The sequence below is a fragment of the Mastigoproctus giganteus genome, chromosome 3 (genome assembly GCF_048544385.1).
Source record: "Mastigoproctus giganteus isolate SK-2022 chromosome 3, ASM4854438v1, whole genome shotgun sequence".
NCBI lineage: Eukaryota > Metazoa > Arthropoda > Arachnida > Uropygi > Thelyphonidae > Mastigoproctus > Mastigoproctus giganteus.
Window position 1 is genome coordinate 108,959,090 of NC_143577.1, and position 27,243 is coordinate 108,986,332.

At 38.8% G+C, this 27,243-nt stretch overlaps 1 protein-coding gene across 6 annotated transcripts in view; it reads right to left on the reverse strand.

Annotated features, from left to right (window-relative positions):
* Positions 1 to 27,243, reverse strand: part of Cad74A (cadherin 74A) — a 748,720-nt gene that overhangs the window by 350,852 nt on the left and 370,625 nt on the right. For all 6 annotated transcript variants that reach the window (XR_016546733.1, XM_090369392.1, XM_090369388.1 and 3 more), the window contains one exon: positions 8,245 to 8,317. Coding sequence is in view for 5 of the 6 variants with exons in the window: in XM_090369392.1 (XP_090225518.1) it covers positions 8,245 to 8,317 (73 nt within the window). In the remaining variant the exon portion in view is untranslated. The remainder of the gene's footprint in view (positions 1 to 8,244; positions 8,318 to 27,243) is intronic.

The window sequence follows — 27,243 nt, forward strand, 5'->3', positions numbered from 1 at the left end:
ATCTCTATATTCTATCAGAATGCCCGTAGCATCCGTAACAAGCTTGAAACTCTAGAAGAACTTCTACTTTTGCACAAGTTTGATGTGCTCTGCTTAACAGAAACCTGGCTTGGCCGAAATGAGGAGCATTTTCCATATGCAGTGTCGGCTGGATATAATGTGATTCTCTGCTCCCGACAAGACAAAAGGGGAGGTGGAGTGGGACTCTTCTACAAAACACCGCACATACTTGTTACTAAGAATTATAAAAGTCAGTCCACTAAGTTCGAAGGGCTAATTGTGTCATGCGAATTTAAATCTGCTTGCATTGATTTTGCAGTTACATACACCCCTCCAGGACCCGATGCTGAAACCGTCGACGAGATAACTAATTGGCTCATTCATGGGCTCCATCACTCAGCAAGGCATGTTATCTGTGGAGACTTTAACTTTTCCCCTCAACTTGTTCATCTTCAGTCCAGATTGCTAAATAACCTTCACCCATTAGGAATCCATCTGATTAATAATCTCCAGACCAGAGGTGATCACCATCTTGATCTTGTGCTATCATCGGGCAATTGTGAACTTGATTCTACAACAGAAATAGCTTTTCAATCTGATCACATGCCAATTTTAATTAACTTATATTTTCCGACTCCAAATTACAACGTCTCGACTCAGGTCCACACCAAGATAATAACGAGCCCAAAATTACTCAACATTACTAAATGTCTAGAAGCAGCCACTGCAATTCCTTGGAATGCACTTGAGCAATGTGATAATCAACTTGCCTTAGACCTTTTAACTCGCTGGCTCATCACAATTTCTAATTATGCAGCCTCAAAGAAAATAAGGATCTCTGAACGTACGAGAGGATGGTGGACTCCTGAGCTGAGCAACAGTTTTAAGCTTAAACAGGAACTGTACAAACAGTGGAAAATGACAGGACTAGCTCTGGACCGAATTGTGTACTCCAAAGGACAAGCAAGCTTCAACCGCCTCAAGTCTCAAGCCATAAAACATCACATTGAAACCACACTTCATAAGGGCTGTCCATCATACCGACAGAAATACTGTGAACTCCCTCCACAGTTTGATCCTGAAAGGTGGATGGACTTTATTGCACGAGTTCAGCAAAACCAACATGAGCCCAGTGATATTCCCATGTCTGATGATGATGTGCCCAGAGATGCACTTGAAACCATTCAATTAACAAGACAAGACCTTTTATCTGCGATTAATAAGTTGCCTGCAACTGGTACAGCGGGAATCGACAAAGTACCACAATTTATCATTAAATGTTTGAGCCCATTTCTAAGTGATCCCCTCCTAATAATTTTCAATAGCATATTAAAAGGAGAATTTTTCCCTCCAATATGGAATTTATATTCTGTTAGGCCACTCCCAAAAGTTTCCCAGCCAACTGAAGCCAGGCACTTTAGACCCATCTCTCGTTCCTCGTGTCTATTGAAATTACTTGAAAAAACAGTACTGAAAACACTTACCACGCACATTCTCCCGCACAGGCCCCAGCAAATTCATTATTCGTTGCAAAACAGATCAACAGTTAGTAACCTGATTATGACTACTAATGCAATCCTTGGATCATTTGAGGAGAAAGAAGAAATGGCAATCACATATCTTTATTTACAAGCTGCGTTCGATAGTGTTCACATCCCAGCCTTGCTCAAACTCCTTCGAAATTACTATCACATCACAGGCCCAGTATTGAAGTTTCTGACATCCCTTCTTCAGAATAGAATCATCCAAATGTACATAGGAAAACAAAGGTATACTAGACAAATACATGCAGGCGTTCCACAAGGAGGAGTCCTGTCCGGAATTCTTTTCACTGCTATCATCTACCCACTAATACACTATAGAACAGATATGATATCATATGCAGATGATTTAAAGATCTTCACAAAAATAAATTTGACCGATGAAGCCAAAAACACCACAGTAACCATCAACAAGACCTTATCAGAAGTACAGCAGTACCTCAAGAATTTTGACCTGCAAGTGAACCCTGAGAAATCTGCCATCATGGTATTCTCTCTTAAACCCATACCAACCATAATTCAGCCTGCGATTGACGGAGTCCCGATCCCCTGCGTGGAAAAGCAAAGAGATCTGGGTGTAATCTTCGACAGAAAATTACGATTCCATCACCATATAGAAGAACTCTGTGCTAAATTCAACAAGAAACGGTGGGTTGCCAAGTAGCACTTGCTACACATTCACAACAGAAACCTGATAAAAATGTATATCAGGATGATGATTTTTGGAAGTGTACTGTATGGAGTAGAGTTGTGGGGCTCAACTGCAGACACCACAATTAAACCATTAAAAGCTGCTGAATACTGGCTCCTGAAGTGGGCAACCTGGAAGTGTCATCTCCCACCACAGCAGCGCACAACACCGATGGCCAATGCGCTGAATTTAACCAGGTTTTCAGCATTAATGCACGAGAGAAGACTCATCTTCACCGTAAAAATGATTGCCGGGAGAGTCTCAGCACCCAACGTTTGGGACACCGTGTGCTGGCGGATTCCCCAACCAGGTCTCCGCTCCACTCCCAAGCTTCTTGCTCTTCCTTCGAGACTACATTTGAAAGATCGGTTCCTCCCTTATCAGAAGCTCCACCTGGTTCAATCCCTGGATGCTGACTTATTTAAAATCATAGATGATAAAAAGTATAGACGGATTATCCTAGATCTGCACGTGGTCTCCAGAACTACCAACTGATCTCAGATCGTTATGGCGGGGCAAGAGACTCTCAGAAAACTGGACTTGAGGAAAAGCTTTTGTTATCACAATTTGTTATTTTTGTTATTTTGTATTAGTTTTCCTTTCAAGTCAATGTTATCTGCTATGAGTACTTTTTTTTTTTTTTTATTATATAATTTGCTTATAATTAATCTTTACAATTCCTTTATTATCTCTGCCGTTTGTTAACCCCTGGCATGGTGCCGTGAAGGGTATTGTATGGTCGTGGTACCTATGTGTACCGGTGAACTGTACAATAAAGATCTTATTTATTTATTTATATATATCATACTAATAGCATAAAAAACATGAAAATAAACATGTGCATACAAAAATACATATGCATTTTTCTATGAATAGACATGTGTGCGCATGCGCATATGCATTTCTGCCATATTTATTTTCGTATGCGCGTGCCTATTTTCGAATTCACGTGTGCATACAAAAATAAATATGCGCACGCGCATACGAAAAGACATGCGCACGCGCATACGGAAATAAACATGCGCAAGCGCATGCGAAAATAGACATGCGCGTGCGCGTGTCTATTTCCATATGCGTGTGCGCACGTCTATTTTTGTATGCGCGTGCGCATGTTATTTTCGTGTGCGCATGTCTATTTTCGAATGCGCGTGCGCACGTGCATATTTTTATGCTATTCATACTAATAGCATAAAAAACATGAAAATAAACATGTGCAGACAAAAATACATATGCATTTTTGTATGGATAGACATGCGTGCGCACGTGCATTTTCGGAAATGCATATGCACATGCGCATATGTATTTCCGTATGCATGTGCGCATGTATATTTTCGTATGCGCGTGCACATGTTATTTTCGTGTGCGCGTGCCCATGTTATTTTCGAATGCGCGTGCGCATACGAAAATAACATGGACAGTGTACTGTCCTCGATATAGTGAAACACACGCGGAGATGGGAGAAATCCCAGGTGCCGTCTGGCACACCTTACCTTACCCTTCTCTGACCTTGTCCAGCTCTACATCCTTCCTAAAATGAAGTCTCCAGACCTGTATGCAGTACTCAAGGTATGGCCTGACCATTGCCTTATACAAAGGGATAATCACCTCCTTATCCCTGGTAGCAAAGTATTGACAAGATCCCATAAGCTGCTCTGGCAGCCTGTCTGTTTTCAGCAAGTCTTTTTCATTCTCCATCACCCTGAGTATAGTACTGCACAATTGTTATGCTACTCTCAGGTTACTGCTACCCATATACAGTACTTTGCATTTGTTGATGTTAAACTTTAGTTGCCACTTCTCAGCCCATCTGCCCAACTTTATTAGATCTCGTTGCATCATCATTACTGTCATTTGCAACCCTGCAAACCTTTGTATCATCTGCAAACTTGTATATTAGGCCTGTTATTAGCATTAGCATTATGTTAATAACAGGGCATAAGATAACAGGGCAGCTGAGGCATATGATGCAAGAAAGAAAGCTGATACAGCATCAGCCAAAAAAAAAAAAAAAAACCTCCCCATTTCACCCATCCAGTCAGTCCAAATGTTTGTCTAGTTTAGCTTTAAATTTATTTAAGCTATTAACTTCCAAAACAACAGATGTTTTCTGTAAGTCTGTTCCAGCAATCAACTACCCACTTGCTAAGGGCAAACTTCCACACATCTATTCTACAACTGTTTTTCCTCAATTTGAATTGATGCCCCCTCAGATTCTTAATCTGAGCAAGCAGAAGTATACTATTAGCATTGAGCCCGTTCAAAACCATTCAAGGCCTTATACACCTCAATCAGATCACCTTGCAGGTGCTGAGTCTCCAAGATGCTGTAACTTGCAGAATTTAACCCTTTCTTCATAAGCACACCAATTTGTTCCTCTCACCAATCTTGTTGCCCTTCTCTGTATTTGTTCAAGCAACTCAACATCTTTCCTCAAGGGATAATCACCTCCTTGTCTCTGCTAGCAAAATTCTTATATATCATTGACAAACTCCATGACCTGCTCTGGTAGCTCATCTGCACTGCTCAGAGAACTTCATATCTGACTGCACAATTACCCCCAGGTCTTTCTCATTCTCCACCTCCCTGAGTTTAGTACCACACAGTTGGTATGTTTCTCTTGGGTTACTGCTACCCATATGAAGTACTTTGCATTTGTCATTGTTAAACTTCAATTGCCACTTCTCAGCCCATCTGCCTAACTTCTCTAGATCCTGATTTTACTGTCATTAACAACTTTGTCAACCTTTGACAAACTTGGACATAAAACCTGATATACTTTCATTGATATCATTGATAAATACACAAAACGACAATGGGCCCAGCACCGAACCCTGGGGGACTCCACTAATAACATTAGTTCATGTAGAGCAGAGTCCATTTATTACCACTCTCTGCCATCTCCCACTCAACCTTCCTTTATCCATTTCAGCAACTTTCCCTTAATGCTATACCAATCTGTACTATACCAATCCAATCTGTACAGCATGTACAAATTGGAGTGATATAGCACTCCAAATTGCACTTCCATGTGCAACAGTATCAAAAGCTTTCCTGAAATCCAAGTATATTATATCAAAATTATTTTTTGCATCCAGTTCCTTTGTGACCACATCCAATCAAAATACAACCAGTATCCAATAAAATTGGTCAGACAAGACTTCCCCTTAAACTCTTGTGGAAATTGATGTAGGCCATGTACAGGTTGCGGTGTTTCTTTTAGGCTTGATCTATAACTGTGACATTGATGGTTAATGAGAAAAGATACAAGCAGATGAGAAAAGGATGTGCCTTGTAACCTTTGCTCATCCACTTGAATCCTTTCTGCTGTTACAGGCCATGGGTTGTACATGATCCACGCTGCCACTGTGGCACTGCTGGATCTTGGTACCATATAATGTATGACTGTCCTGACTATGAGGACTTGAGATCTATTTTGATTACAAAGATTACTAATTTGCCAAAGAACTAAGAAAATATAATAATTCATACCCATGACAACTATAAATACTTCACCACTTTTGTACAGGACATCTTCAACAGATAAAGATCATTAAGGAGCCTATTAGATCACCAAGACCAATAACTTGAGACAGATTCTGGGCACTCCTCCCCAGTAGCATCAACTGCCAACCTTATCGAATTTCAACTGAACTGAGATTTACTTCTTGCATCCAAGTTCCATTGGGCTGATATCTGCAGGCTGATTGATTGATCTGCAGGCAGATCACTGCCCGATTGATTGATATCCAGGCAGATCAATCAATCGGGCAGTGATACTACCTGATTTTAACTTTGAAACCACGGGACCTGACTATCCCTTCACAAGAAAGAAGAAATGGATTGACACACCTAAAACCAGTATCTAGGTTGAGATTCAACAATTCTGATTATGACCAATTGATTTGGACTTCGGAAACATCAACACCTGGGCAACTCCCTTCAAGGGAAATTCTCAACTCAATCATGACAGACCATTGGCTTCTATGATCTATACTGGGTTCTCTTACCCAGTGTAATTTTACCCCTAATCCCTGGACCACACTCACCTGATGGATTCATTTCCATTGTTGCTTTGAGGATGCCTCTATCTACATCTCCAAAACCTCTGTTAGTATAACTAATAAAAGCCATAATGAAAATCCATACCAACTGAGTTAACAATCGACAACATCTCTTACTTGTCACACAACTTCTAAATCATCAGAAAACTAGATTGCCACAATGATTACGGCCAACAATGTCCCAGAAAAGCCAATGCACTAAACCAGCTCTACTACATAATGAGAAAACAAGTGACGACAAACCCTGGATGGGACTCTGTCCCAAGTATATCACAACACATCTGGATCTTGAATATGAGACAACAAAAAAGAACAACAACCATGGATGGTTCTGCCTCCCATGAAACACAATCCACCGAATTGTCACCATAACTAGAAGAAACAAGGAAGTGACCAGAAATCCCGGATGGGACCTGATCCCACACAAGACTCTACACCCAGATATTGGAGGCACCAGCAGCTTAGCTGCCACATTGGCAAGCAAACTGGGCACTCTTGCCTTGTTTTTTTTACTCCCCTCCTCGGCTGGGGGGGAGGAGATGGATCCTATCTCCTCCCTCCTGCCACCCCCACCTGATGAGGCATGGGCCTGCCTCACTGATTTTCTGGGGTTGTCTTCCTTATCGTCCCCATACCTCTGTCTTCCCCCCCCCAGAAATATGTAATGACAGGGATATTACAAATTGTAATGACAGGCAATTTGTAATATCAGGGATATCACTAGCACAAAGCGGATTTGGTGGAAATGGCATCAGAGGTAAAACCAAATCAATTCAGAGGATAATAGCACAGATGAAAATTCTAAACTTCCAAATTTTACACTAAAAAGCTTACGGGAAGGCATAAAGTTACCCAAGCAGTTAGAATCTTATTTTTTGAATGCAGATTCTTGAATGAAAGGAGCACAAAATTCAAAAGGGAGCTTCAAAATGGTTAGTTCCATACAATGAAATTCACAAAGATTTATCAAGCAAAAGCAAACAAAACCAGATTATTGATTTTTTAAAGAGAGCAGAAGATACACAAAATCTACAATGGTGTATTTTTGTTTGTTTTGTTAACATTTTGTTAATGAAATAGTGTATTTTTGTTAGCTTTTGGAATGTAATCCCCCTTTTTGTACTTTTTCTGAGTCCCGTATAACACGGTTTCGCACAACACAACATTTTATAGGAACCTAACTACCGTGTTATACAAGGGTTACCTGTATTTCATTCATTCACTTTCAGTACAAAAATCCTGTCTTTATAACTAGAAAAAAATATGTAATTCAGATTAATTACATCATAAGAATTTGTTTTTGTATAAATATATGTTCTTCTTATTTTAATAAAGTGCATCAAAATGTAGAAATGTACTAGTTCTTTGTTGAACACTTTGGCAACATTCACAGAACATTATGAATAGGTGGTCACAATGGCTCTGAAACTAGGGGATGGTGTCTACCCACAACAACAACATGTTGTTGTTATTTGGTTTTTAGGAGCATTAGCAACTAAGGCCATATTGCTTCGGGGATATGCGGTGGTCATTTCCTGACTTTTCTGCATCCTCCATATTTGGTGGTTACGGGCTCGAACCCCGGTCTAATCAAGAAGCATGTACTGCGCACTGCTGCTCCTGCCCACCTGGCTATGGAGGCACCTCCAGCCCTGTATGTTGCTATATAAACGACACATATATAATGCATAATTACCAGTAAAAAAAATAACAGTTTATGCAAACAGTTTAATCTTTTTTGCATATTTTATTTAAAAAATGCATAATTATAAATAAAAAAACTACATAGTTATGGTAACAATTTAATTTTTTTTGTGCATTATTTTATTTCTAGAATAGTACAAACATTTCACATTCTTAATTAATCCAGAATTTTACTATTATAATGCAGATTTCTTGTAATTAATGACAACCTGATAACTATGAATATTATATTCATAATATAACTCACCTTCTTTGGCATTTTCTTTTACAATGGCATGAAAAGGTTCATTAACAAATATTGGTGCACCATCATTTTCTTTCTGAAAGAAAGATAAAATATTAAACTCTCAGTAGTCCAACAAAGGGTATAAGAGAGGGGAAAAAAAAACCCTCTGTACCATCCAATTACTATTGTCTTTTATGACTCATTACCAAGAATAGATATTTATCTATCATTACTAGTAGTATTTTCTATTATGAAATTTATTTTGAAATTAATAGAATTAATGCTATACTTGACACTTGTGCTGCTATAAAAGAGATATTTAATCCAAAAATAATTATATACTACTAATTATAAAAATTAAATTTTTTCATTTTTCAAGCCTGAGTGATATAGTTACAGCAGAATACTTGACCTCAGTCTTCAATGAAAAGAAAACAATCCCCAGGATCAAAAATCCAGGGCAGTACAGTATGAATTTTATTTTATTTTGGCTACTGTTTTTGAAATATCCTCCCCTGCAATCTTATAGTACTAAAAAATAGAGGCTTGCAAAATTAAAAAAAAATAAATGTTCTGTTTATACTCTGGTATGACCACATAAGGTCAGAGCAATTCACAAGATAGAAAGAGTACAAAGTAGAGCCATGCACACATGCTTGAAAAATGGTCACTCAAATGCACACTTCTGTACTCTCATGCTTAACCACTTGGATACAGCAGCCTATTACAGCTTCCTTGAGATCATCATCATCATCACTTAAAAATATAATAAATATCATATTTAATATTAACATTAAATTATAAATATAATTCAATATTAACATTGGAGGAAAGTAACAATTTATAGGTAATGTTATTAGTGGTATCTCTTGGAGTTCAGTGCTGATCCCTTTGTTGATATATCAGGTTTTATATCAAAGTTTGCAGATGATTCAAAGATTGGCAGGAAGGTAAATGCCAGAATCTGGGTATGAGGCTGCAACAAGACCTAGAAAAATTAGCCAGATGGCAGAATTGGCAATTGAGGTTTAACTCTTAAAAATGCAAGGTACTGGGAAGTAATATTCTCAGAATAATATACTATTTTGGTGGTACTGCACTTGAATTAGAAGAGAAATAAAAAGAACTGGGAGCATTGTACAGTTCAACATAAAACCCTCTGAGTGCAGTAAAGAGACTACTATGACAGCTTATGGTGTTCTGCTAACATCACCCTCTATGTGTATATTGAATTACCCTCATAAGTAAAAGTTCTTAAGATTGTATTTCCAACAGCAACCATGACACTTGAATGAATTACATACTTAATTAGTTTCAGAATGGCCCAATACTGATAAAAACTAGGGGTTTAGCTGAATCCCTACTAATAAGAATTCATGAAGTGATTTGTGCTAAAGCAGGGGTTGCACATTATTAACTGAAACCTTACACAAGTAACTTATATTTTTGTCTGGGGTGCTCATTACAGCAAAACTCTCAAAAGTAAACACCACTAGGTAAGAAAAAAGTATCTACTATGTGGGGATGTCCACTTAGCAGGGGTCAATGTGGCCAGTTTCAATAATTCAGAAAAATGAAAATCACTGTAACTGTTTGCTTACACACAGTTTTTTTTTTTTAATTGGTCATCATCTTTGTGTTTCAGTTAATTAAATTTTAGTATATACTAAATTAACTTTAAGTAAACACAACTTTTTAGTAAAAATGAATATAAATTGCTTTCTTTACGGTATTTCATTTTGGCAATTTTATTTTCATTATGGATAACTGAATTAGTTACTAGTTTTAATCCATATTTAGTTTTTTTTTGCTTACATAGAATAGAATTCTTTTAATGTAATAGGATACAAACCCCCTATCCTCTTTAAAAGTGATATGCTGAATCAGGGATATCGCACTAGGATATTGGGCTAGTTGTTACATTTTGGGGATTTTTTTTTTTTTTTTTTTATGAAAACCTCAAACAGAAGAGGTATTAGAACCTATAGTACTTAGTACAGTGCATAGGTTGGAGTTTGAGAAGGTGAAAGAAGATATTTGTTGACATTAGACTTGAACTTCTTTAGATTGTAATTTTCAGGAAATATGTACGAAGGATGGTTGTTCCAGAAAAAGGAAGTTGAATGAATAAATGAGGAAGAAGAAAAGTTGGTTCTGTGAGTTTGAAGTTGGACAGTAAAAGGATATTGACAGGTTGCCATGGCACATGTTTGGACTGCTTTGGAAGAGAGAGCGGGAATTATAGAAGCCAATTTAGAAGAACAGTGCCCATAGAAGTATCTATAGAAAAGGTATGCAGCAGAAACAGAATATCTATCAGACAGAAAGTGGAGAAACTCTGTTAGAGATGAATCATTAATTAACCTAACTGCCCTCTTTTGAATGGAATCTAGAAGCCTGAGAGAGGTTTTGGGGGCACCACCCCAGACGTCGAAACAATATTCCATAGTTCAGAGGATTTGCGATTTGTACAGAGTGAACAGCTGTTTGGAAAAAAAGTAAAGCTGAGAGCAAAAGAGAAAACTCAGTTTTTTAGATAAAGAGGAAGCAATATTTGTAATGTGCTTATGCCAATAGAGATTAGAAGTCAGGGTAATCCCCAATAGGCGCCTCTGTAGCCAGGTGAGAAGGAGCAGCAGTGCGTAGCACACGCTTCTTGATTAGACCGGGGTTTGAGCCTGTCACCACCAAATACGGAGGATACGGAAAGGTCAGGGAATGACCACCACATATCCCGGAGCAATATGGCCTTAGTTGCTAATGCTCCTAAAAAAAAAACCAAATAACAAACAATAACAATCCCCAATAGAGAAATATCATCTTGCCTAGAATCAGAGTGTCATCGAAGATAAACATAGGAGCAGAAGAATCCTTTTTGCAAAATTTAAGACAGGACTGAGTTTTAGAAGAATTGAAATCAACTAAGTTATCTTAGCCTCTCTGGAGAACAGCATTTAAGGAACTGGTAATGGATAATCGAGAAATTGAAGCTGTCCAAGCAAGACAAGTTTTCTCAAACTAGAAGGTGGAATACAATGGGTTATCATCATCAAAACTATGGATATGGTTTTCCGTCAATGGATGAAGATCATTAATATACAAGAGAATAAGAGTGGGAGAAAGAACTGAACCGTGGGGAACACCAGCATTAGTGGAATAGTTCGAAGACAGAGGGTCATCAACCATTACCTGCAGCTAGCGGTCAGAGAGAAAACTGCATTACTCAATTTCAAAAAACAGTTGGCAAATCATAAGATGGAATGTTATTTAGAAGACCTTTATGCCAACATGATCAAGAGGCTTTGAAATGTCAAGAGCATCTGCTTGAGTTTCACCAAACTTTTCCATTGAATTTTACCACAGGTGGGTAACATAAGCCAGAATATCACCAGTGCATCGACACTGACAGAATCCATACTGGCAATCGTTGATCAGATGGAAGGTTTATATAGATAGTTTAAGAATTGGCAGTTAATTGATTTTACCATTACTTTAGAAAGAGTAGAAGTAATTGCAAAGGGAAAATAATCAGACCGAAGGTATTTGTCACCCTTCTTATATAAGCTGGATATAAACAAATTTCTAAGCAGAAGGAAAAACACTTCTGGAATAAGAAAGTGAAAATGCAGAACAGGAGTAAGTTCAGGAGTACAGTCTTTGAGAACAAGTGGAGAAATACCATTAGGACAAGGAGCATTCTTAGCCTCAAGATTTTTCAAAATCCTTCTGATATCCTTTTCACGGAAGACCACAGGACGCATTGAATGGAGCATGCTGGGAATGATGGGAGGTGGTTTACCAAGATCATTAATACATGAGTTGGGAAAAAAATATGATGCTTGCAGGTCAGCTGAAGCTTTGGCTGAAGTGGAAATAGAACCATCTGGTTTGGACAGAGGTGGGAACAGAGATGGGCAAAACTTCACCAAATAGCTTTAGCAACAGACCAGAATCCCCGGCTACTGCTTGGACAAGAAGCAAGTTTTCCACTCTTAGCCTGTTTGAAAGTTAGTTCGGACTGATTAATAACTGCTTTACAACTGTTGCAAGCTTTTGTGTAGGCAGAAAATGAAACTGACTATTTGGAAACAAGCCAATTATGATATGCAACATTCTTCTCTTTAACAGCCTTAGCACATTTATTGGAAAACCAATCTTGTCCATTATCTAAACCTTGGTTTAGATAATGGATGAGATTTTAAGGTGGAGTGTGGAATAAAGGATTCCATCCCTACAAGAAACATTTAACTGACACAATCTGAGCAAACATTGGCATCAGAAATTTTGAAACAGTAAACTGACCAAGCAAAAGAAGAAAAGAAGGTCACACAGATCATCACATTTTCATTCTTGTGATGCCAAACAACATGATGACACTGTTGCTGTTGTTGTTCGGTTTAACGACACAAGGGCTACCAAGGCCAAATTGTGTCTGTTCATTGTTAATTCACACAAAGCATATCGTTAGAGAGATTAAATTATATGCTTCTGTACAAGCCAATATGTTTTAGATATAATAAAAGTTCTTCAATATTTGCTTCATTTCCTAAGAAATGAGATAAATCAGGTGATATATTCAATGTGGCGAGTGACTGAAAAGTGTTTGACCAGATGGTTGAATGTAAGGTACAATCAACCAGAAAATGACAGGCAGTAAGTTGCGTCTGACAGGATGAGCACTGTGGTTGATTTTCTCCCAATAACAGAATGAGATGAGTATTATGAGTGTGTCCAATTCTGAGTCTTGCCAGTACTACTTCCTCTCGTCTGTTTCGTCGGAAGCCAGACAGCCACAGCTTTGGATCTTCTTTTATCTGGTAAAGTTTATTGTTGGTGTCACTTTCCCAATCTGTGACGATTTATCGTAGCATGCTTTGCATATGACAGACTTATAGTCAGAGTAAGGAACCTGAGGATGTTGCGGGAGAACGGCTCGAGGATGTTTAGTGGCAAAGCCAGCACTTTCATTTCCTGAAATGCCTGAATGGCCAGGGATCTAGCAAAAACTGATTGACTGATTGGACATACTGAAAGAAAATAGCTGGGAATGAATCTGTTTCAATGTAGGATGAGAAGAGGAGAAATTCTTCCTTATGGCAGAGAGAGCACTCAGGGAGTCTGTGTAAATTATAACAATAATCTTACTAAGCACTAACTTAATGGCATACAATTCAGCTGTGAAGATGCTGCAAGTTAGCGGTAGTGTGGATGAAATTGTACATAAAGGAAAAACTGCCGCAGCACCTACCACACTGTCATTGGAACCATCTGTATAAATTTTACAGGCATGGCTGTTCATAGTAGCATGAGCTGAATGTAACTGTCTGATATTGCAGGGAGGTATAATATTTTTCCCCAACTGGAGTAAGTGTATATCTTGAGAGACAGACACATATGTCCAAAGTGGAACAGGTGCGGTTGTGTTGGAAAATTTCATTTAATTTTACATTCCAACTGTGAACAAGCTCTTTGATCCTGAACAAGGCAGGTCTATTTTCATTTGGCTTGCTCTCATAGAAGGCTTCCCAACGAGTATTATAAAGATATTCGCAACTTTGGTGCGATGGTAGACTCCAGATCGTAGCAGCATAGTGAAGCAGTAGTGTTTTTCTATGCAGGTGTAATGGGGGATCATGCACTTCAATATAAAGACTTTGGATCGGAGAAGTCCTGAAAGCTCCTAGCGCAGTCCTCAGAGCACTGTGATGGATCACATTTAGCCATTTTAAAGTAGTGTTCCGGGCAGAGTCATACACTGGACAACATAATCTAGCCATGAAGGAATTAAACTTCTATAAAGATGCAGTAAATTATATCGATCAGCTTCCCATGACATCGACGAGACCGATCGAAGTATATTCAAATGCTTCATACAAGAAGTTCTCAAATAAGTGATATGGGCTTGGAAATTTAGTTTGCTGTCTAATATTAGTCCAAGAAATTTAACAGTATTAACAAGAGGGATAGGAGTATTGTTTATTTGTAGTTCAGGTTCGGGATGGAGAGCTTGCTTCTTGCAAATATGAGTGACAGTGCATTTCTTTTCTGAGAGTCTATAACCATTCCATGAAGTCCAGGATTCTATTTTGGTTATGGCAAGTTGTAGCTGCCGTTCAATGGTATTCATACTTTGAGATTGACATGAAATGGTAAGATAGTCTGCATACATATAAGTTTGAACAGTTTTTGGGATATCTCGTGTCATGCTGCTAACTTGGATTGAAAATAGTGTTGGACTAAGTATTGATCCCTGCGGGACTCCCTCTTCCTGAATGTGAGATATAGAGAGTACATTTTTTATATCGGACCTGAAAAGAATGCAATTGCAAGAAATTTTGAATTATTTCCGGCAAATGGCCCCGAAGCCCCATATGGTAAAGTTCCCTAATAATACCATGATGCCATGTAGTATCAAATGCCTTTTCAAGATCTAAATTGATCATGTCTAGATGTTGTTTCATGACAAAGGCATTGCAGGTATGAGATTTGGCTTTGATAAGCACGTCCAGTGTTGAGCTATTCTTCCGAAAGCCATACTGTTGTTCTGGAAGGAGATCCTCTGACTCTACGATGTAAGTGAGTCTAGCATGAACCATCCTTTTGATAATTTTTCCCATGCAGCTCGTAAGAGATATTGGCCTGTAATTATCAACACAGAAAGGATCTTTTCCTGGTTTTGGTAAGGTAATAACGAATGAATGGCGCCAGAAAGAAGGAAAGGCATTTTCAGAGAAGGTCCGATTTTAAAAAATTAATAGGGATCTCAAGTCTTCTTCAAGTAAATTCTTTAGCATAACATAATGAACACCATCTGGACCTGTTGCACTACTGGAAGATCTGTTTAATGATTCTTGAAGTTCTATTAATGTAAAGGGTTGGTTGTATGGGAATGAGCGGTGCGTGAAGAAGTTGATTTTGGGAGGGCGCTGACTCGCTTTAAAGAAGATTACAGCTGTGAGCTGCAGGCTCCAAAAAAACGATAAGTGTTTGCCTTTTTATTTAAATAATTGTTATTTTATATTGTACTTAATACGTAGTCTTATAGTTATAGTTACGGTGGTTATTTTTATTTTAATTTAGATAAACAGTTTTTGTAGATATACGTAATACTTAATATACGTAAAACCATTACTTCGTTCGAATCTTGCAGCCATTGTTTTTGTATATAGTGGTAGGGAATTCAAATTTTTAATTGAGGTAGTTAGGTAGCTCTAACGTATGATTTATACAGTAATATGCTTCACTGTTTCTATTAGATAGCATAGTATTGATATTTAATTTATTGATTTTATTAATTTAAAGTATCATGCCCCAAACTAGACCAGCAAAGCAACGGGCACAAAGTGGCAGGAGTGCTGTGACTAGGAGGGGAGAATTGAGGGGGGCGATTCTCCAACGCATCAGAGCCTAAAAAAATGTGCGACTTGCGAAATGTTTGCCGAACTCTCTGGAACGGAACATGATATTGCCATGGGGGATGTCTTTGTGTGTGCGCGATGTAAGGAGTGTAAGGAAATCAGGCAACAACTCAGCGTTGTTATGGGGCTATATGAGAGTTTGAAGGACAGGGTGGATGCCCTCGAAAGATCTAAATTGAGGGGCCCATCAAGCTCTCAGCTGCCCACATCAACACCAGAGCTTGCACTTGGTCATCACGCATCACAGCGGCAACCCCCAAAGCAGAATGCGCTGGTCCCACAGGAACTAGTAGTTGTTGGTGACTCTATTGTCAGGGAAACAGGAAACATGCTTTGTAAAAAGGATAGGTGGAACAGGACCAGGGTATGTCTGCCAGGGGCAAAGGTTGATGACGTTGTAGAGCGGATATCATCTTTTAAGGGCGCAAAAGGTGATAGAAACTTTAGAATCTTTAATTGCAGCAATGATAGACATACAATTAGTCCCGTCACGGCATGGTGGTGCCAGGGGTTACTTTAGAACAACATCTGCCAAATCAACCACAAAGAAAGGTTCTTCCTGTTCTTCCTGATATAGTTGTACACATTGGCACTAATGATATTAGGAGTAGGAGACCGGCAGAATTACTTAACAAGTACAGGTCACTGTTGAACAAAAGACGAGAATTAGGGCTGAATTTGAAAGTGTCTGCAATTCTGCCCAGACACGATAGAAGGGAGTATATGATGAGAGCCTTGTCAATCAATTCGGCCCTGGAAAGAATGTGCAAGGCTCAAAGGGTAGAATTTTTTTCAGCCTGGACTGTACTTGTTAACAGGAGAGACTGCTTCTATAGGGATGGGATACACTTAAATAGAAAGTGTGCAAGATTATTTGCTGATGCTATCGAGGCAGTGTTAGGTGGGTCGGAAAACTGATAGCTTGGGGGGATACAAGGACTAATAGTTTAACAGTAGCCATAGGCAGAGGTGAAGGTGATTCTTGCACAACTTCTATTAGAATAAGTAGCGACCTGGAGCATGGGGGTGTTGGGGGTTTCAGGGACAGATGGCAGTCATCCTGAAATAGGTGGGTATATGGGATGTGTTAGGGTAACTAGGAGTAGGAGCATGTATGCTAGCATGTATACCAATGCTAGAAGTATAGTAAATGAATTTGATGAATTTGAAGTGTTGGTCAAGACATCAAAGGCAGATATTGTTGAACTGGATGTTGATGAATGGTTGATAAATGCTGAACTGGAATTTGGGGAGTACAATATGTACAGAAAGGATAGACAGGATAGAAAGGGAGGAGGTGTTATGCTGTTAATTAAGAAAAACATAAAATCAAAAGAAGTGCATCCTGTTGATATAGATGAACGGTGCACTGTTGAGTCAGTTTGGTGTGACATAAGCACTGCGAAAGCAAAAATAAGAGTAGGAGTGTGTTATAGGCCTAATGAGTCGAATGAGTACAGTGAACAATTGTACAGAGAAATACAATGGGCTAGTAAATCGGAATGTCTTATAATGGGGGATTTTAACTTCTCGGTTATAGACTGGAACTTGTGGGTTGGTCACTCACACACTAGTCAGACTTTTGTGGATTTATTGGATGATTATTTTCTGCAGCAGCATGTTCAAGAGGCAACCAGAGAAAGTAATACTCTTGATCTGGTTATCAGCAGTGATCATTCGTGTATTAAGAATTTGCAGATAAAGGAACCACTAGGTGGCAGTAATCACAGTGTACTGATGTGGGATTTACTTAAAGATTTAATTACCATCAGGGGTAAAGGAAAGGGTTTTTGTTTCCATAAAGGTGAGTACAGTGGTCTCCAACAGTTTTTAAATTCTGTACAGTGGGATCAACTGATGATGTTACCAACAGTAAATTCTAAGTGGGAAGCATTCGAGGAATTAATCATGGATGCTACTAAAAGTTTCATATCTATTAAGAAATATTGTTCAAGGTTTAGGCCTAAATGGTTATCTAATGAACTAATGAGACTTGTAACAGAGAAGAAAAATGCATGGGATGCATATAAATTATCAAGCGACTCAGAAGCCTATGGCAAATATAAGCTAGTCTGTAATCAGGTCACAAAGGAGGTTAGGCAGGAGAAGGCATATTATGAGAAATCCTTGGCAAAAGATGCTAAGAAAAACAGCAAGGATTTCTTTACTTATATAAACTCTAAAAGGAAGGGAATGAATCTGATTGGTCCATTTGACATTGATGGTTCGACTGTTGATGATCCTGCTCAGATAGCAAACAAACTGAATGAGTATTTTGCATCTTCATTCACACATGAGGAATTATTAAGGTTTGAAAATGGCAGAAGGTTATCAAATTGTAGCAGGATACTTAATGATTTTGTAATAACTGAAAGCAAAGTGGAGGAGAAATTCTTGAAGTTAAACATAAGAAAAGCACCTGGGGTGGATGGGATTTATCCAGTTATATTAAAGGAGGCGGCAAAGCAACTAAGCAAACCCTTAGCCATAATTATGAGAGCAACCTTGGATTCAGGGGAGGTTTCCATGGACTGGAGATGTGAAAATGTATTCCCAATTCACAAAGGGGGATCGAAGGGTGACACGAGTAATTACAGACCAGTTAGTTTAACTTCTGTTCCGGCTAAAATAATGGAGTCACTGGTTAAAGATGCATTGCAGGATCATCTAGACAAGACTGCAGCAATAATTCAGACAAATGTTAAGGGTAAATCTTGTCTGACAAATTTGATAGGATATTATGATGTGGTTACAAAGGAACTGGATGCAAAAAATAATTTTGATATCATATACTTGGATTTCAGGAAAGCTTTTGACACTGTTGCGCATGGAAGACTATTGTACAAATTGTAGCAGAATGGTATTAAGGGTAAGTAGCTACAATGGATAAAAGGATGGTTAAGTGGGAGAAGACAGAGGGTGGTAATCAATGGGTGCTGCTCTTCGTGGACTAATGTTATTAGTGGAGTCCTACAGAGTTCAGTGTTAGGTCCACTGTTGTTTTGTTTATTTATCAATGATATTGATGAAGGTATATCAGGCTTAATATCGAAGTTTGCAGATGATACAAAGGTTGGCTTGTTAATGACAGTAATGGCAGTGTGCTACTGCAACAGGATGTAGATAATTTGGGCAGATGGGCTAAGAAGTGGCAACTGAAGTTTAACCTTGACAAATGCAAAGTACTGCATATGGGTAGAAGTAACCCCAGAGAAACGTACCAACTGTGTGGTACTACACTTAAGGTTGTTGTTGTTGTTGTTTTGCTTTTTAGGAGCATTAGCAACTAAGGCCGTATTGCTCCGGGAATACGCGGTGGTCATTCCCTGACCTTTCTGCATCCTCCATATTTGGTGGTGATGGGCTCGAACCCCGGTCTAATCAAGAAGCGTGTGCTACGCACTGTTGCTCCTTCCCACCTGGCTACGGAGGCGCCTGCCCACACACACTTAAGGTGGTAGAGAATGAAAAAGACCTGGGAGTAATTATGCAGTCAGATATGAAGTTTTCTGAGCAATGCAGACAGGCTTCCAGGGCAGGTCATGGGGTTTTGTCAATGATATATAGGAATTTTGCTAGCAGGGAGAAGGAGGTGATTGTCCCTCTGTATAAGGCAATGGTCAGGTCACGCCTTGAGTACTGCGTACAGGTCTGGAGGCCTCATTTTAGGAAGGATGTAGATTTACTTGAGCGTGTACAGAGAAGGGCAACAAGATTGGTGAGGGGAATGAAGGGATCCTCTTACCAAGAGAGGCTTAAGTTCTGCAAATTGCAGTGGCTGGAGACTAGGCACCTGCACGGCAATCTGATTGAGGTGTATAAGGCCTTGAATGGGTTGAACATGCTGAATTCTGATGGGATCCTTCCATTTTCTGATTACGAACCTAAGGGGGCATAAAATCAAATTAAGAAAAGACAGATGTAGAATAGCTGTGCGGAAATTTGCATTTAGCCAGCGGGTGGTTAATTGCTGGAACAAACTTCCATTTGTCGTTGTGGAAGTTGATAGGTTGAATAAATTTAAGGAGGAACTAGATAGGCATTTGGAGGGAATGGTGTGATTTTTTTTTTTTTTTTGGCTGATGCTGCATAAGCTCAAAAATTTGCTTTCTTGCATCACATGCCACTACTACTACTACTACCGTTCTGCACTTGCTTTGATGTTCTCGAAGGTGGACGCATAGGAGACAGAAGCAGAGATTTCAGCAAATGATTCTGCTAGTGCATTGGCAACTTCTTCATCTGTAGATAGCTCTTTCCTTTTCCAATGAAGGAAGTCAAATTTTTTCTTTCCCTTTCCCATGAAGGAGAGGGTAGTCAAACAAATTTTCCGTTTAGTACCTGTATTCTTTTCCATATGACCCATGTATCCGTGCCTTTCATGATGGTTGAGGCAAAAGCAATTCATGAATCCTGTTTCGCTTTCCGCCTAACTTGTCTAGCTTTTGCTTTGAGTCTTTTATAAGCAATTAGGTTACTACTGGTGGGATAATTGCGGAAATTATTCCAAGCATGGTTTTTCCCCTGTTTGGCAATTAAACAATCTGTATTCCACCAGTGATTTCTGTGTTTGTGAAAAGGCATGGATTTTGGAATGGAAGCATTAACTGCAGTCAGAATCTGATTGGTTATGTAAGTATTTACTTCATCAATATATTGTCTTTGAACATAAAAAATCTGTCTAAGAGTATTTGGGCAGAATAGCCACCCCAGTTTGCCTTTTTAAACTGCCAATCGGATCGTTGTACAGGATTTGGAGTTACCCCTGTTTGTAGTGAGCAAATAATTGGAAAATGATCACTGATAAAGGGATCGGTTAATACCGACCATGTCATGATTGGAAAGATGGAGGGCAAACAAATTGAAAAGTCTATTGCAGAAGGAAATCCTGTTGGTAGGTGTATGTAGATAGGAGATTCAGAATTTAATAAATTAAGATCATTATTGTTCATGAATTCCTCCATCAATTTGCCTCTTCTATCCATTGTAGAAGACCCCCACAACGGATGGTGTCCATTAAAGTCACTTAAGAGACAAATTGGAGTTGGGAGTTGTGAAATCAGGTTGTCAAGTAGAGATGGTGAAATATAGATGGAAACAATGGTTACTGAAATACCAACTGCAATACGAGCTGCCACAGCTTCTAGAGTGGTTCTCAATCAGATCAGCCTGGATGGAATGTCACAGTTAACAAAAATTGCTACTCTGCCATGAGCAGGAGTGTTTGAAGCCCTATCTCGTCTGTCATCATCAGCCATTTTCAACCCACTGCAGGATGAAGGCCTCTCCAGCAACTTTCCAGTTCCTTCTGTTTTGTGCAATGGCCATCCATTTACTACCCACAAACTCACGAATTTTATCTGTCCATCTCCATTGTTGTCTTCCAGGTTTTCTCTTGGGTACCATTCTGTTATTTTCTTAGTCCATCTGTCATCATGTCTTCGAGCTATGTGTCCTGCCCAAGACCATTTTATTTCTTTAGTTTTGATAAGAATGTCCTTTACTTGAGTTTGCTGCCTAATCCATGTGTTTCTCTTCTTATCTAACAGTCTGATTCCCAATTATTCCATTCCATTCTTCGCTGTGTAGTTCTCAGCTTCTCTTCCATTCCTTTGGTGAGTGTCCAAGTTTCACTTTCATAAGTCATCTTGTCTGTATATCACATAATTTGAGAATTTTGGTGAAACTTGGGGTGACAAGAATGTTTCCTGTAGGCATATACCTATGGGATTGAATTGAGCTAGTAAATCCCTTAAGTCATCAGAATGACTGCTTAGTCTGCAGTTCCATTGTATGATGTTATACATTATTTAGATTTAGCTGAGGATGATTTTTCTGACTGTTTTTTGTTCGTGGGACATTTTTTCCAGTCTTTCTTTGGGAATGTGGGGCATCCAATATTCATGTCATCTGAATGGAATTCTAGAATGGGCTCCTTGTTACCTAGCCACTCATCTATGTCCACACTATTGGTGGGTGATTCCATTTTTTTAGAGACTGAATGAGATTTTAATTGTTCTTTTTCAACTGGGACCGATGAGGTATGAGTAGGATGCTGATTGGAGTATTAGTGGCTTCGCTAGTTTTTTTTTTTTTTGGAGGATTATCTTTTTTAGAGGTTGAAAGTGTAAATTTAAGCCAATTCGCTAAAGAGATGTTAGGAGGAACCAATACATCTGTTTGAGCTGCAGTAGGAAACAAAGTTTCGAGTGCAAGCTGCATAAGAACAACTACTAGGCATGGTCGACATAACTTGTCTACATGCCTCAGGAAATGTCACTTTATTTTCTATTTTGTACTTTTGTATTTTCTTTCCTGTTATCCATAGCTCACAAGTTTTTGAAAAGGCTGGATGCAGTTTAGACAAACAGGGGTTTTGACTGAGCAATCCGCTTGTGTGTGATCTTTAGAGCCGCAGATGGGATATATGGCTTCACCTCTACATGCCTGTGGCGCATCCGTAGCCAGGTGGGAAGGAGAAGCAGTGCGCAGCACACGCTTCTTGATTAGACCGGGGTTCGAGCCCATCACCACCAAATACGGAGGATGCGGAAAGGTCAGGAAATGACCACCGCATATCCCGGAGAAATATGGCCTTAGTTGTTAATGCTCCTAAAAACCAAAATAATAATAATAATAATCTACATGCCTGCTGCGAATGACCATATTTCTGACATTTAAAGCAGCAAACAGGATTAGGAATGTAAGGTCAAATCCAACAGTTTAGATAGCTGGCTTTAATTGAGGATGGTAAATCTGGAGTGCTGAATGTCAGTATGATGGATCTAGTTGGGTTGAGATTTCCATCTTTTTTTGTCATAATCCTTTTCACATCTATTACCTTTTGACTGCTGAGTTCCTGTAATAGTTCTTCTTCGGACACTGTAATTAGGTCCCGCACGCTGTGACACCTTTTGATGAATTTAAGATTTTGTGGGGAGTAATTGTTACTGTCAACCCAGCAAATGTTTTGGTCTTTAACAGCTGCTCAGAGTGTTTTTCAGTAGCTGTTTCAATCAGGTGGTTTCCAGATTGCAGTCTTTTCACCATTTTTGGTGATCCAGCAATAGTCTCCAGATTTTTTTAATTAAGAATGATAACTTGCCGACAGGTTGAGTGGATAGTGAATGTATGACCAAGAAATTTGATATATCTTCACTGAGCTTCCCTTCGAAACCTTTTTGGTTGGTTAGAGTCATGGTCTATGTCAAGATGTTCCGATCTGGAGCTCGAAGGCTCTAAAGATGGATGACAGCTTGTATCCATGTCAGCTCCTTTTGGCCCTGGGGGTTTATCTTTACCACCCAGATTAGCAACCCCGCCATGCAGGAGCAGCGCCACTTGGTGGCTAAGCGTAAAGGTTAGTCAGTTAATAAAAGTATTAAATTAAAGAAAAAAGGTACTTTCTGGGCTCACTTCTTAGTCCTTTTAAGAAAGTAGAGCTACTTAACAGAAAAGTTGATTAAGTAAAAGAGAAAACAATGAAAAACTCAGTCGCAATAGAGAAAAATGCTCTTTAAACATACAAGAATCGTTTGGCCATGGAAACACTTGGCACCCAGGGCCGGACACTGTTGCAAGCTTTCATGTAGGCAGAAAATGAAGCTGACTATTTGGAAACAAGCCAATTATGATATGCAACATTCTTCCCTTTAACAGCCTTAGCACATTTATTGGAAAACCAAGGTTTAGATAATGGATGAGATTTTAACTGACACAATCTGAGTAAACATTGGCATCAGAAGTTTTGAAACAGTAATCTGACCAAGCAAAATAAGAAAAGAAGTCTTGCAGATCATCACATTTTGCATTCTTGTAATGCCAAACAACACGAGGTTGGGAATGGCCATGAGAGAAAGGCTCCATTGGAGAAGAGACCATCACCGATTTGTGATCTGAGGTGCCAAGAGGACCACTCACCTCTACAGTGTACTTAGAAGGGTTGTTTGTGAAAAACAGATCAAGCATGTTGGCTGTGTGGTTAGGATTGCCTAGTTTTCTGGTAAGTAAATGAATAATCTGTGTGAGGTCATTAGTAATTGCAGAAGTCTCAACATCTCGACCAGCTGTGTTCATGTAACTAGAAAACGGAAGCCAGCTGGATTTGTGAATGTTAAAATCATCAAGGAAAATTACTTCACTGTTAGGAAAGTTGGACTGGAGAAAGTCAAGTTTCGAAGAGAGGAAGTCAAAGAGTTTCAAGTGATTAGTGGAGTTGGGAGAACGATAGAGGCAACAGATAAATTTAACAGAATGTGGTAGAGAGAGAGATTTTAAGCCAGAGAAGATCAAAAAGAGGAGATTTCATATTACTAAGTCTTTGACAGTGAATATCAGAACAGATATAAGCACAAGTATCACATTTGAAGCAAAGGAAAAAAATCATAGTGAATAATTCGGTCAATTGAGATGAGCAGTGGTTGAATCAACCAATAACTAAGATTCTTTCAGAAAAAGTACATGTGTTTGACAGACTAAGTGGAAATGGACATTGACAGAGATTGAGACCACATATATTTGTGAAATGAATGAGAAAATGTTTGGAAGGTTTAGATCTTTTCACAGATAAGTTTGCCCCATTAGTTTGACAATTCACGGATGTATTCAGTAGTAAGAAAAGATGTGTGGGGGCGGGGACATGTATGAAGTAATGAAATTTTTGGGTATGACATACACATGGTAAGAATATATCCAGCTTCTTGACATAATGTGGCCTTGACAATGTCCCCTCACATACACAATACTTGTACTCCCTCCAGTCACTATCGGGCAGAATACTGGCAGGAGATTATACACTAGCTGGTCCGAACGCCTCCTAGAGAGTTAATACATTATGTCCAGTGTATTAACTAGTGGCTGACCTGTGAACACTGTTTTAGAGCTGTACTCTCAAAATGTAAGGAAGACTGGATCTCACCATGATGTCCATGATCACCATAACCTCAAAAGACATCAATCTTACTGTCTTTGCTCTGGAGACTAAACATCGTTTCAACCACTTCTAGCTTCCAATAAGCAAAGTGGTGGTATTGTACTGGTTGATGAGAGCATCTATCACCTAGTATTACCTGGTAACACAGAGGGGGGCATTCCTCCATGTGATGTGGACACCATACCTCAAACCCCCCTGCTTACGTTGGTTTGCACCTGGATGGTCACCCATAGTGTGCTAGGTGCCACATTTCAGGACTTGCACATGGAGTTACTAACAATATAAAGATGCAAGCCTGGGGTTACTAACAGTATAAAGATGCAAGGATGGGGTTCTAACAGCACAAATGTGCAAGAAGAGGACTTAGTTGTCACAGACGGACAGACCGGACTTTGTCGAAATAAGACTTGCCTTGAGTGTCACCAGAATATCAGTTCCATCGGTGTTTTAGACTCTCAGATTGCAAGCACAGCCTGGCATATCAGAGAGATATATCATGTCTGTAACACCCTCAAGGACGAAATCTTCAAGGATGTCACAGGGATTATCTGAGCCCCTTGTTAAAAAAAAATAATTTGATAAAATTAAAAGACTATTTTAACTCGGGATGACCCTTAGCTGATATTCTTCTGGAGCAAGGACTTTATTAACAAAGTAGCAGCTCCCCCAAGTCAAGACCCCTCCCTTTTTAAATTTTTGCATAAGGCTCTGTCACAAACAGCAAGAAATTCTTTTTTAAAAAAACTGATACACAATCAATGTAATGCATTGGAAAATTTCTACCAATATTCCAGTGTCAAACCTACATACATAAATAAACTTCAATAAAACCTTAGTATTAGCTATTTAATTCAATTGAAAATGTTGGCATGGGAAAATTGTCACTGCACCTCAATCAAAAAAGCAGGACACTTCTTCTGTCTCTAAAGCAGTTGTGAAAGTAATATGTCAAGCACTGCATATTGTTTTTCTCAAAGTATATTTGTGGACACAGAAAATCCCCATGGACCAATGGTCAAAATTATCTATACTGTCCATTGATAGAGTGTTAATTTTTTTTTTCTGAAATAAATATATCAAAGCTGCATTCTAGCACTATTTTTATGTGCAGTACACAAAGTGAATCCTGTGCACAGATTTACTACAGTACTGTATTTTTTTAATTTTAATTCTGGCAAAAAAAATTCTCAGTTTGGCAATTTTACTGCATTCAGTGATGTACGCCAATGGAATGGTGAGCATATCAGCAACATAATTCACAGCCACAGCAAGTCTAATAAGTGTCATTATTACTGTAATGACCTTGACCTCCACTTTCCTTCATTGCAAATCCCATTAACCTACAAAAAATACATGTCAATTACCCTTGAAAGTGTCCAATCCAGAAAGGGTGAAAATATAAAAACAATACCTATTAAAGTGCCCATGTCTGCATTAAAAATTGTTTTGGAGAGGTGGTTTACAATGTAATTTCTAATACTTCTGGCCAGGACTCAAGCCTGAGTGCCACAACAAAAAGTATCCCTTTTAGAGAGCTGTCTGTTAAGGGAGGTTTCACTGTATATATATATAGGTATTAATGGCTCCCAAGCATATACACTCGTAACCATATATATATATATATATATATATATATATATACACGTTTACAGGTGTGTAAGTAGAACATGTGTTTGCAAGCCGATTTGCTTGTTGCGCAGACTGAAAAAATTGGAACATAGTGGGGCACTAATCCTTCTACCTGAGATTGACTAACTAAGCTTTGAATGAAGAGGACTTTTATTTTTATTTATTTATTTTTTTCTATTTATTATACCAGGTGTTCCCTGCCAAATTCTGGCATCCCACCATAAATTACAATATCGTACATACAATATTTATTACAATTTACACTATTATACAAAAAATGTGCTACAGCCATTCAAAAGTATGGAACAATGTCTGAAATCCATCCGACTCACTCTCACAAAGATAAGAACTGCAGTCCACTTGCACATTTAGGCAGTGAAGAACTGCCCAGTACTGGCAAGAACTGTACCCATCACTGCAAGGAGATGCTGAGACAAGCAGCAGAAGGAACTGCCCAGTTCAGATGATAACAACCCAGCACCACAAGGAGATGCTTACAGAATATTAGTTAATATAACATCATTATCAGGAACAATGTTATTTAAGAGTAAGCAACCCACCATTAATTGGAACAGTACCGCACGTCCTATGCCTACCCTAATCAATTAAGACTTCTATTCCAATAGCTAAAGGCAAACTTACACATATTGTGACATTGGCCTCCAATGTAGTTGCAGAAAAATGACTGACCAATGTCAGTCATTTTTCTCTAGCCTAATCATCTTGGGTCTGCTCCAACTGCAGGAGTACACATCTTGTTCAAAAAACCTTAAAAGTAAAGGACTGGAATGCTAAAAGAGTTTCCTTTGTTGCATGCCTCACATCCTGATGTTTTGTTGCAATGGATGAATGAAGAGGACTTCATTTTGACCTCCATTATGAAATCCACCACCTGGGCCTCAGCCCATCTGTAGCTAGCTCATCAATGGGAATTTTATCTAAACTGGAATCACAATATTAATCAAATTAATTTAAACGACGAACGAATTAACAATTTCAAACACAAAACATTTGGCAACTTAGCCTCATGCCAGAAAAACA